The following is a 12,296-nucleotide window of genomic DNA, read 5'->3' on the forward strand; positions in this document are numbered from 1 at the left end:
CCTACGTGCTGGGGGTCACCTGGGCTGGGCCCAGAGCCGCCTCTTCTCCACCTTCTCTTCTCCGTCTGTATTTTCCACCATCCTCATAATTTGTAAACACTATCTATATTGTGCACTAGCCAAATTCATGGAGCTATCCTAAACCTTCCCTTCAATCACCAGCCTCCTGTGTTTGGTCACTTTAGACTGTACCCTAGTTCTTTACCATCTCTTCCTACTGCTCCAACCTTCCTTCGTACTATTTCCCACCTGACTCCAGCCACAATGGCTTCCTTTCAATTTTGAAAATGTCCATAGGTGTTTATAATTTCAGAGTTTTGTTCCACCCCCCGCCCCTCCCCCCCTTTTTTGGCTGCTCCACGTCTTCTCAGCACACAGGACCTTCAATCTTCATCACAGCATGCGGGATCTTTAGTTGAGGCACGTGAACTCTTAGTTGCAGCATATGGGACCTAATTCCCTGACCAGCGATTGCACCCAGGGCCCCGGCATTGGGAGCATGGGAGTTTTCGTCACTGGACCACCAGAAGTCCCTAATTTCAGAGATTTTGTCACACTGCTCTATAGACTCAGAAGGCTCCCTCCTTGGTCGTGTTCGTCACATGGTGACTTCGTACCTTTTGGGTGGCATTCTCAGACCACCTTGTCTAAATTAGGCTGTTCCCTACTCCTATACCCAACTTCCTAAACATTCTGCAGAAAGAATCTTGTTTCCTTTATCACACTTCACGGTTGTTTGTTGTTTTGTTTTTTATTTATTTGGCAACACTGGGTCTTCACCGCTGCACACGGGCTTTCTCTAGTTGCAGCAAGGGAGAACTACTCTCTAGCTCTGGTGCTCAGACTTCTCACTGCAGCAGTCTCTCCTATTGCAGAACACAGGCTCAGTAGTTGGGTACATGGGCTTAGCTGCCTCAGGGTTTGGGGAATCTCGCTGCACCAGGGATCAAACCAGTGTCCCCTGCAGTGGCAGGCAGATTCTTAACCACTGGACCACCAGGGAAGTCTTACAGCACTCGAAGCGTTTATGATTATTTTATACATTTCCTATGAGCGATTTACTGTGTCGAGATGGTAAGCTCTGTGAGCGCAGGGACCACTGGGTAGCTATCGTTCACCATTCCATCCTCTGACCTTAGCAGTGTTTACAGAATGGATAAAGCCACTGCAGACCAACACATACACATGGCCCTCAAGCTGAACACTTCGCTTTTTTTTTTAGTAGAGCCTATAAATGAAATGCAAGTAACAATATACTAGGGATACTCTCAAACTGCTCAGTTCCAGGCAGATTTCAGCAGGTGCAGGACTCAGATATCATTCATAGGAACTCCTTCCACACAGCATTGCCACAAATCCCATGAACCAACTGCTGAGATTAAATGCCAAAGCTTTTCCACTTTTATTAAATATCATATTTAAAGAAAAGCACAGGGCTTCCCTGGTGGTTCCGTGGTCAGAATCCACCCTGCAATGCAGGGGACATCAGTTCCATCCCTGGTCCAGGAAGATCCTATAAGCCGCACAGCCACTAAGCCCACGTGCCGTAACTACTGAGCTTGGACTCTAGAGCCCATCCTCCGCAACAAGAGAAGTCACGGCAGCGAGAAGCCTGAGCGCTGCAACCCCAGACTAGCTTCCGCTCTCCATAACTAGAGAAGGTCCACAGGCAGCAACAAAGACACAGCAAAGACAGAAAGTTAATAATTTTTTAAAAACCTACCTTATTAAAAAAAAAACACACACAAATTTCCCCCATTTCTTATACAGGCTATTCCAAATAGTGCAACTTTATGTGATTATTCTGTGTCATAATCACAATTATATTTTGCTATCCTTTTCTAAGAACTACTTGGGGATGAAGTTGCACACAGACTATATGGATATAGGAATTTTACCATCTGGCTGCATGGTAGCTGCTACCTAAGGCTCGTTGTTAAGAGATTCAGGAGAAAGCACATGAATCAGCAATGTCTATTATGAGACCAGCAGTGGGAGTGGCAGCCCAAATGCTATAGTTCTGCCACCACCGCCCCTAAAATAGCACCCCAAGACTGCTCCAACTCTACATTTTACTGTGACTCTGTTACACTGTTAGTTCTTTGCAAGATCAGTGCATGTGTCTCTAGCAACACTCTGGTGTGTAATCTGGGGCAGGCCAGGAAAACAGCCTATTGAAAGCTGCATGCAATCCATTTCTGGTATGAGTTAATATAGTCAGAAGGGCTGTCTTCTATGAAAAAGGTATCTGGGCTCCTTGACAGGTATTTTGATGTGTTTGGGGGCCTCTTTGGACTCCTTCAGGGCTCATGACAGTGCTGGATGGCAACGATTACTGCAGGTCTGACCATGACATAGCTTTGGGTTACTCTTTTCAAAAGCTAAAAAAAGTCTGATACATCTCAGAAGATCTTACAAAAACACACAAGCAGACAGTGCACAAGGATTATTAGAGTCTAATGAATCTGTCATAGAGAAACTTACTTTGCTGCTCTTTACTTCTTCCAACATTAAATTTAATTCTTCCGTTAGCCTGTTTTTCTCCCCACTAAATTCTTCTTTCAGTTCCGCTGTTTTTTGTATCATTGCATGCATTTCCTTCTGAAGCTCAGTTTCCTTCACAGTCATTGCGTTTACCTGAAATATCATTTTTCATTAGGATCTGCTTATGGTTGTCTGTTTGGTCAAATTAATCACTGTGATACAGCATATTCGTGACATTCACATCACTCCAATAATAAAATAAAACCCAGCTAATCCTCCCGTTACTAATCCACTCAACCAATATTCTCAAAACCGACTGATAAGCTTGCCTTTTCTTCTCTGCAAGATTTAACATAAGACAGCAATAAGGAAAGGAATGACAAAGAAAAGATAATATTATCAAATCTTAAAATCCTTCATAGAGGTAATGATTTGAATTAAACTTAAACATCAGAAAGTATTTACAAGGCAGTGACTTAATCTATCAGACCTTGGATCTCTTATGTATTCTCTAGAGCCATGCTAAAATTCAAGAAACAGGATGATGGTTTGTTAAAACCAGTTAAAGCAGGATTGTTTGTATCCATCCCTACACCAAACTGAAATAGCCTGGTAAAGTCTGTCTAACTGTCTCTACCATAACTGCTACGCTTGCAAGCTATGCAAAATCTTGAAATTCTTGGAAAATATTGAGATATGATTGACTGTATTTTCTGGATAATCTACTTGTCCAATAAAAACTTAATTTGAAGGAATCACTTTCCTAGATCAGTGAGTATAGGGGAAATTTTTAACTTTTCTTTAATAATTGAGTTTCTTGATGGCAGATCTTCCCTTTCATCATCAGCTAACAGAAGAGGAGACTGCCCAAAGAGAATGGGGCTGAAAGCACCAAATCCCTAGGAGGGACATGTCCTGGGAGCCGTGAGGGTTCTGTTGGTTATATCAGTATCTTTAACAGTTCTTTCTCCTAAAGGCAAAAATGGTAGGGCAGAGGCAAAAGCGATCTCTACTGATTCTGACTAATACGTGTTATACTCTCCACAGCAGTGGTCCTCAGCTGGGTATGGGTATGCAGGCTACTATTCTGATGTACAAGAAATGAACCATACACAGCCCAAAGCTTCTTCCCTGTCCAGGTGTCACAGTGAAAACTGGGCCAATCCATAGAAGCACCCCATGGAAGTGTGTGCCACAGGTAAGACTCACTCACTATTGGAGCCAAGTCAATATCCCCCACAGTTCAAGACCCCCAAACTTAAAGCCTTGACAAAGTTTGATCCAATACAGCAAACGCTGTCCAGAAGGAAACAGAATTCACACAGTGGCTGCCCCTCCTCCTGACAACAGATTCAAATGTAAAGACATAAAGCCACTTACTTTTTCAACAAAGGACGTTTTTTCCAAATTTGTCAATTCAAGCTCTTTCTCCAGATTCCTGTAAGAATTCTGCAGAGCTTCTAAGGTATCCTGTAAAGCATCATTTTTGGATTGCAGCACCTGAATCTTCTGCTCCAATTCCACCATCAGATTTTCCAGGTCTGCCTTTTGCTTCTTCCAAAGTTGCTGTTCTCCTTCCATCTGGGACAGTTTAGAGACAAGCTGCTCTTGGTCCCGAGTCTGACTTTTTAGTATACTGATTTCTTCATCCTTTTTCTCTAGTTTCTGTTTGCCATCTTCAACTTCTTGAACGAGGTCATTCACAGAAGACTGCAAAATCATGTAATTACTTTTGGCATCATCAAGGCCCTGCAGCAACTGAGCCTTCTCATGTTCAAGGGAATCTACTTGACTACTCAGGCTCTGTTCTTTGACCTTCCAGGTCTCTTGGTCATTACCCAAGGCTGCCATTTTCTCGTTCAGCTCTTCTAATTCTTTTTGCAGCATCTCCACTGCAGCTTTAGATTCTTCCTGCATCTGTACTTTTTCTTGCTCTTTTTCCCGCAACATATTTTCAAATGAAGAATTTAATGTTTCTAATTCAGACACTCGACTCTGCTCTTTTTGTAATTCTTTAGTCAGATCTTCTTTTTCTGATCTTATATTGACAAGATCTAATTGCAAACCTCTCAGATTTTGGTCCATCTCCTCCATTGTTGTTTTCAGGGTCTCCACTTCTGCTTTGGACTTCTCAGCCTCAAGAGTCACATGCTCTTGGTTTTTTCCTGATAGCTCGAGTTCTCTTTCAAGGTTCTCAACTGTATCCTTAAGGAAATCTGCCTGATGCTGACTTTCCTTCAGTTTTTCTAAGATACAGAGCTGCTGCTTTTTATCAGCATCTAAGCAGACTTTCAGCTTTCCAAGGTTATTTCTCAGCTGTTGTACCTCCTCAACTGGGGAGTCCAGACTCTGTTCTTCAACCTTCCAGGTCTCCTGGTCAACATACAAGGTTGCTACTTCCTCACTTAGCTCTTTCAGTTGTGTCTGCAGCATCTCCACTGCAGCTTTAGATTCTTCCTTCATCTGTACTTTTTCTTGCTCTTTTTCTCGCAATAGGTTTTCAAATGAAGAATTTAATGTTTGTAATTCAGACACTCGACTCTGCTCTTTCAGTAATTCTTTAGTCAGATCTTCTTTTTCTGATCTTATATTGACAAGATCTAATTGCAAACCTCTCAGATTTTGGTCCATCTCCTCCGCTGTTGCTTTCAGGGTCTCTACTTCTGCTTTGGACTTCTCAGCCTCAAGAGTCACATGCTCTTGGTTTTCTCCTGATAGCTTGAGTTCTCTTTCAAGGTTCTCAACTGTATCCTTAAGCAAATCTGCCTGATGTTGACTTTCCTTCAGTTTTTCTAGGATATGGAGCTGCTGCTTTTTATCAATGTCCAAGTGGAGTTTCAGCTTTTCAATGTTATTTCTCAGCTGTTGTACCTCCTGGGCAGGAGAGTCCAGACTCTGTTCTTTGACCTTGCAGATCTCCTGGTCGTCACATAAGGCTGCTACTTCCTCACTTAGCTCTCTCAATTGTGTTTGCAGCATCTCCACTGCAGCTTTAGATTCTTCTTTCATCTGTATTTTCTCTTGCTCCTTTTCTTCTAATAGGTTTTTCAATGAAGAGAGCAGCGTATCTAACTCAGATGCCTGACCTTGTTTTTCTTGTAGCTGTTTCAAAAGATTTTCTTTTTCAGTCCGTATTGTGACAAGGTCTGATTCTAAATCTTTCAGGCGTTCAGTCATCAATTCTATTTGTGTTTTTAGGGTCTCCACCTCTGCTTTGCAATTCTCAGCATCAAGAATCACCAGCTCTTGGTTTTCTTCTGCCATCTGCAACTCCCTTTCAAGGGTCTCAACCTTGTCCTGAAGCGAGTCATTCCTCCGCTCACTTGCTTTCAGTTTTTCTGAGACATGGAGCTGCTTCTTTTCATCAGCCTCAATGCGGACCCTGAGTTTCTCAATGCCTTTTCTCAACTGGTGCACTTCCTCTTGCGTGGAGCTCAGCCTCACTGCGACCTCGCCCTTCTCCATCAGTGCAGTCTCCAAAGCCTTGGTGATGGCCAGCTTTTCATTCTCCGATTCACTCAGTTTGGTCTGCAGGCTTTCGGATTCCCATACAAGTGAGTCTTTCTCTTTATTCAGTTGTTCAATTTGGTTTTCCAATTCACTTTTTACCAGAGACAGTGCCTGTGAGTCCTTTTCCAAACTCTGAAGCTGCTCTTGAAGATGCAGACACTCACTTTGATGAGATTCAAGCTCCCGTATTTTCTCCTTCATCTTTTCAGACATCTGATCTAGCTCTTGATTTTCTTTTGACAAAGTATCTAACTCTCCACGAAGCTGATCTCTCTCACTTGTGACCACAGAGAGTCCTTCCTCAAGACAGGTTATAACTGTTTGTTTATTTTCATTGTCTTTTTCTAAATATAGTTTCTCTGTTTGAACTGCCTCTAAGCTGGCTTCCGCAGAGAGGGTGTGATGTTCCATGCTATCTTTCTCAGATTGAATCCTCTGTAGTTCATTTTCCACCTGGAGACATTTCTCTCTCCAGTTGTCAGTCACCTTGGCTACATCATCTTCAATATCTTCATGTGGCAATTTGCTTGTGACCATTTCTAAGCTAGGAGTGAGACCTCCTGAACTTTCTTCTCTCTGGTTATGACAAGAAAAGGATGCCAATTTTTCATTTAAATCTAATTTTTCTTTCTTAAGTTCCTCAACTATTTTTTCCAATGCCACACATGCTTCAATCTTGGTAGTTAGTTGTACTTCCAATAAATGGAATTTTGAATCTAACTCTTTGATTTCATTTAGCAAGTTGTCAACTTTTTGGTCACGTTCCTCTATGCCATGAAGTAATCTCAAATTCTCATTTGATGTCTCTTTTACTTTCAGCTCGAGACTCTGAATGGTTACCTGATTCTCCAGAACATCCCTAGGCACTGAAGCATTAGGCCCAGGAAGGGACAGTTCAGAAATGCACTTTGAACAGCCCTGGGCTGGATCTCCCACTGGGGCCTCAGGGCTGGCTTCTGAGGACCGCTCTCTGGACCATTCTTCTGTAAGTTTGGCTGCAGCAGTCTTTGTTATTTTCTCCATCTCTAGACTGAGGTCCTGCTGAACATCTTTTTCACAAACCTGGTGAATCTCATGCTTTGGGGTCCTCTCTTTAGGTTCTGAAGTATATTCTTCTGATTCTCTTATGTCACAGCTATCGTTTCCACCCGGAATAGCCTGTAGTTGCAAAATATAATAAGAATGCAGCTTACTTTTCAAGAAGAATCAGAATAAATAGGCTTATTATTTTTTTTGGAAACTAGATACTTGTCCCTGCTAAACACATCTCTTCAAATGGCATACTGCCTACCAGATTCACGTCTCTCCATCCAAATAGTCAACACAATTAAACAAACATTCAGGAAGTGTCCTCCATGTGCAAGGTCCTGGGTATTTATCAAGAAGACAAAGCCTTCAGGTCAGTTTATGTGATCATCATCTAAATTGTGATGTCGTTACATTTCAAAATGTTTTTCCTGTTAGGAATATTCTAAGTAGCCAAATTTGAAATTTTCTTTGGGATTATCAAGTAAGAGGCTAACAAATTCCAAATTAAATGGTCAGCTTCCATCTGCAGCATTTATGACACTCTTCAGTAAGAGAAGGCAGTAAGGCTTCATGACCAGATTTCCAGGTCAAGGACTTAATCACTTAATATAAGCAGCCTATATTCTTGGATAAACCACATGTTTGAACCTCCCCTTCTCTTATCTGTAAACTGGGGATCTGCTCCTTTGACCACAGTGGCTGTCACCTCTGCACATGCCTCCTGCCACTCTACAGAGGTAGAGGGAGGGAATCAAGTGAGACTCCTTGACTGTACACCATTACTAGTTTAGCTGGTAGACTAGAAAAGACAAAGGTATAAGTAACTAAACAACTTTTTATCCAAGAAAGAAGTGTCTCAGAATAACTGATATCAAATCATAGATTTGTACCCAAACAAACTGTTAGAAAAGTATTCATAATTACAAAATAAACACTAATATTTAGCTTCATGACTATAACTCTGTAACATTAAAACCAGTCTGAAGAGAGTAAGAGAGGTAAAAATTCTGATCACCTTACCATTCCGAAGTGCCAGTTTGAGATTCAATGTGTTTTATTAAATCACAAAGTGAAAATATATAGACATCCTCAAGAAGATATTCTGACTCCGTAACATGATTTTCTCTAGGAAATTTTAAAAAACATCTGTAGTAATGTCCAATATAATAATTTTTAAAGATGATGATGATAGAAATTACCCCCCTAAATAAAGCTGACACATTTTCCTAAACATCTGGCTTATTTTTTCAAAACTTTGGTATATTTTGCTCTTATTTCCTTAAACCCTAAAAATATTTTCATTTGGATTTAATGTCGATTTCAACAAACACTGCATGCCTCCTAGGCGCTCGATTAGAGAAATAGCATGTCAGTCCCGTGTACTTACATCTTCTACGTCGGTGCCAAGCAGCGACCGAGAGCTTAAGTCCAGACCCTGCAGCTGGAGCCGCGCCACTTCGAGCTCAAGTGTGAGGTGCTCCGTGTGTCTCTTTTCAGCCGCCAACTTGGACTCCATCTCCGCTGTCACATCTGTCAGCTTCTGCTGCCACTGTTCATTTTCTGACAAATACTGCTTCCTGAGGTAGTCGAGCTCCTCCCTCGAAGAACTCAGTAACTCCTTGAGCTCTTCGATTTCCTTGTTTTTCGTAAGCCCTTGACTTTCAATTTCCTCTTCCAGCTGCTTGAGGGACTGGAGGTACGTCTGACAGAGGGTCTCAAGTTCTCGAGTGCTCCTCAGTGGGACAGAGGGGATCTCTTTCTCGGTCAGATTCTCCTCCTCCAGACTACTGCAAGAGACTTCCTCTACACTGGACTGGTTTGCTGAGACAGTCCCTTCTAAATTATTCAAGAGGGACGTTTCTGTTGTGTGCTCTAAAAGATCTTTGTAAAAAGAGGATTCTCCCAAACTTGCGTTACCAGGGCTGTCAGTCACACAAGAGAATGACAAGGACAGTGAATGCTCCTCCCCGGGTGCTGGTGTCACCTCCTTTACCAGGTCACCTTGAGCGCTCCTCAGACTCATCGACAAGACTGAATTTTCAGCCTTTAATGTGTCAACGTAAGACTGCAGCTCTGACATCTTGGAGCTCATCAGACAGTGCTGTTCATGTAAAATTTTGTGTTCACTCTGTAAAGATGAAAATTTCTCCTGTAATTCAGCGAAGTGCATTTGAACCTCTTTGTTTGACATGGTCAAATGCTCATAGAAATTACAGTCATCCAAAGGATTTAAGTTCACAGATGTCTGCTCATCTTGTTGTTCACCAAATTCACCTTCTGGTGTTTCTTCCACTAACTCGCCTTGGAGAAGTCCATTCTCATCATTTAATGTTTCAACTTCCTTTACTAGTTTCCCTACCTCTTCTGCCATTTTACCAGTTGCTGTGATACATTCTGATCTTGAGTCATTCAGCTCAGATATGAGTTCAGACTTTTCAACCTGCAGGGCTTCACACATTTTCTCTAACTCATTCAGCTTGTTCATGGCTGTCTGTAGAGAGCACTGCAGGTGGGCATTGTCCTGCTGACTTGTTGACAACTCATGAAGCACTGAAATATATTTTTCTTCTGGATCTATTTCAGAGTCTCCAAGGCTACTAATATCTTGTGACTGAGTATCTTGTTGCAAATCTTCAGTTTCTAATTCTCTAGCTTGTAATTCGTGCTGTAGACACTCTTCCTTCTCACTCTTCTGAAGTCTTAATTCCATGTTTCTGACTTCAGATTCTCCTTGCACCAGCTGTGCTTTATAAGTGTCTAGAGAAGTATCTTTAACATCAAGATCCATCGGAAGTTGGACATGACATGTGTTTATCTCCCTCTCTCCTTCTTTCTCAGAGTCTTGAATTGGTTCCAGTTCTAGACATTGATGCTCGTGTTTTGTCTTCATTAATTCCATCAGGTGCTCATTCTCTTGTAATAAGGCATTAACTTCCTGTTGCATCTTATTTTGCTCTTCCTTTAACTTCATGATTTCTTGCTTTAAACCATCAGCCTCCCTCTTGGAGCTGTTTTGGATATCTGTAATCTCAGACTGTAGGGCTTGCTGCACCGTCTCCAACTCCAGAATTAAATTCTGGTTTCTTTCTTCAGCTGATGCTAACTGCGACACAAATGCTTGGTGTTCCCTTGCAAATGTTTCCTTTAGCTGTCCTAATTCATTTTTTCTGTCTTCACAAACACCTGTGCACTCACTCAGCAAGCATTCTAATTTAGAGTTCTTTTCCTGAACTGCTTTATATTTTTCACTCAGATCCTGAAATGCATTTCCTGTTTCTTCACATCTTTGTAGTAAAGTAAGCCTTTCTTGTTTGTACTGATTAGATAACTCTGAAATGCTTTTATCTCTTTCATCTATACAGTTTGAAAAACTCTCAGTTTTTTGGAGCAAGTTCATCTTCTCTTGAGTTAAGGTGGCATTAATTTCCTTGAGAGTCCCATTCTCTTGGGTCAACCCTTCAATGTCCTTTTTATTTAGAGAAATGATGGAATTCAGTTCCTTTTTCTCCAAGCTCAGGGTTTCAGACAAAAACTGTAGCTCCTTTAGAGATTCCTGAAGTAAATGGTTGTTCTTTTTTAACTCTCCAATCTCTGCCTGCTCAGTTTCTAATTTTTCATTCAAAAGTTGCAACTCTCTTTCCTTGCTCTCCAGGGCAGCTAAAGTTTCAGCAACAACATTCTGATGAACAGAAGTGTCTTCTTGTAACTTGCTAATGCGTTGACTTGTTTCAGCCATAAAACTTTGATGCATCTGTTCTGCTTTCATGAGGTTTTCTTCAATTTCTCCTTTGATTTGCACCAACTCTTCACACTGCTTCTGCAGATCTGAGTTCATCTGCTTTTGCGACTCTAAGGAAAATTCAAGAGAAACGACTCTATTTTGCAACATGGATGAACCTTCCGGACTTTGGTCTGTTGCTACATGGCATCCACTCCTTTCTGAAGACACGCTTTCTTGCTCTCCAATTATACTTGCAAAGAAATTGTTCAGTGCAGACTGCTGTTCAAAAGCCAAACGACTTCTCTGATGAGGCTCAATTGTCACTGCAGAGGAATCTCTGGATTTTAGCAGATCCCTGAGACTCTCATATTCAGCATGCAAGTCTTGGTAACGCTGGTCTTTGTCCATGATTTCACTTGACAGTAACTGAAGCTTATGTTCTAGGTCTTCCACTTGCCCAGTGAGGTGAGAGATTTTCAAACACATGTTTTCTATCTCCTTCTCGTGTTTCTGATCTGAGAACTCAGCTTTCTGTTGCAGTTCTCCATAAGCACGTTTCTGTGTCTCCGCCTCTGTGGTCTTGCTGTCGATCACATTTTGAAGGTTCCTGATCTCCACGTTTAGATTTTCTCTTTCCATCTCCAAGGTTCTTACCCTCTCGTTATATTCGTGACTTTTTATTTGCTGTGTCTTAAGACAAGTTTCCAAGTGATTAACTTTACTCTGCAAGCTTTCCTTTTCTGATTCCATCTGACTTAAAAGTTGTTCGTTTTCCCTTTTCCAGCGAGAAAACAGAGTTTTCTCTTCTTTTAATTCTTCATATTCTTTCTTCTTTAATTCCAAAGCGCTCAACAATGCTTCAGATTCTCTCTCTGTTTTGCTTAACTTTTCGTTCAGTTGTTCAATGTGGTGTTCCCTTTTCTTTAATAGGTCTTGAGAACAATCTCGCTGCTTTTCCAGGTCAGCCAAGGCAAGCTTCAGTTTCTCTAAAGTCAAGGAATTCTCTTGCTGATTTATCTTTTCTTGAAGATCTCTTAACATGGTTTCCTGAGAGGTGTTCTTAGCTATTAAAACAGAAAAAAATACATAAGTTGTCATGGCTTTAATAAATACTTATCCTACAATAATTCTAAACTCTGAAAAAAAAAAACTAAAACTAACAGCTTAAGTCATGTAAAAATTGGCATTACTGCCTGCATATCTCCTTGAAAGTAAACCACCTGATAATTATCTAAGCTCATATAAAGAAAATGGTCCTTTTCAGGATGGCAATACATTTGTTTATCTTCTTTCTAAGCTGCATAACAAAGTGTTATTGTATAAAACACCAAGGGGTTATTTTCCTAAGCACTTGAAACTTTCTTTTATTCTTTCACCTTGTATATGCTTATGTATATCATATTTTTTCCCTTTGGAAATAGCTACTCAAGGAGAGAAAAGTGTGACAAGAGCAGCACTAACATGGAAATATCCCACACCACTATGCAACATCCCCGATATCTCAGAAAAGTTAATAACTTCTTTGCCAGTTTAGCCAAAAATCCACAGGATC

At 41.1% G+C, this 12,296-nt stretch overlaps 1 protein-coding gene across 1 annotated transcript in view; it reads right to left on the reverse strand.

Annotated features, from left to right (window-relative positions):
* CENPF (centromere protein F) overlaps window positions 1-12,296 on the reverse strand; it is a 64,561-nt gene that overhangs the window by 16,655 nt on the left and 35,610 nt on the right. The window contains exons 12-14 of the mRNA XM_013970408.2: window positions 8,411-11,808; window positions 3,865-7,152; window positions 2,485-2,637 (exon numbers count right to left, since the gene is read on the reverse strand). Coding sequence (XP_013825862.2) covers window positions 2,485-2,637; window positions 3,865-7,152; window positions 8,411-11,808 — 6,839 coding nt within the window. The remainder of the gene's footprint in view (window positions 1-2,484; window positions 2,638-3,864; window positions 7,153-8,410; window positions 11,809-12,296) is intronic.

The sequence above is a fragment of the Capra hircus genome, chromosome 16, assembly GCF_001704415.2.
Source record: "Capra hircus breed San Clemente chromosome 16, ASM170441v1, whole genome shotgun sequence".
Lineage (NCBI taxonomy): Eukaryota > Metazoa > Chordata > Mammalia > Artiodactyla > Bovidae > Capra > Capra hircus.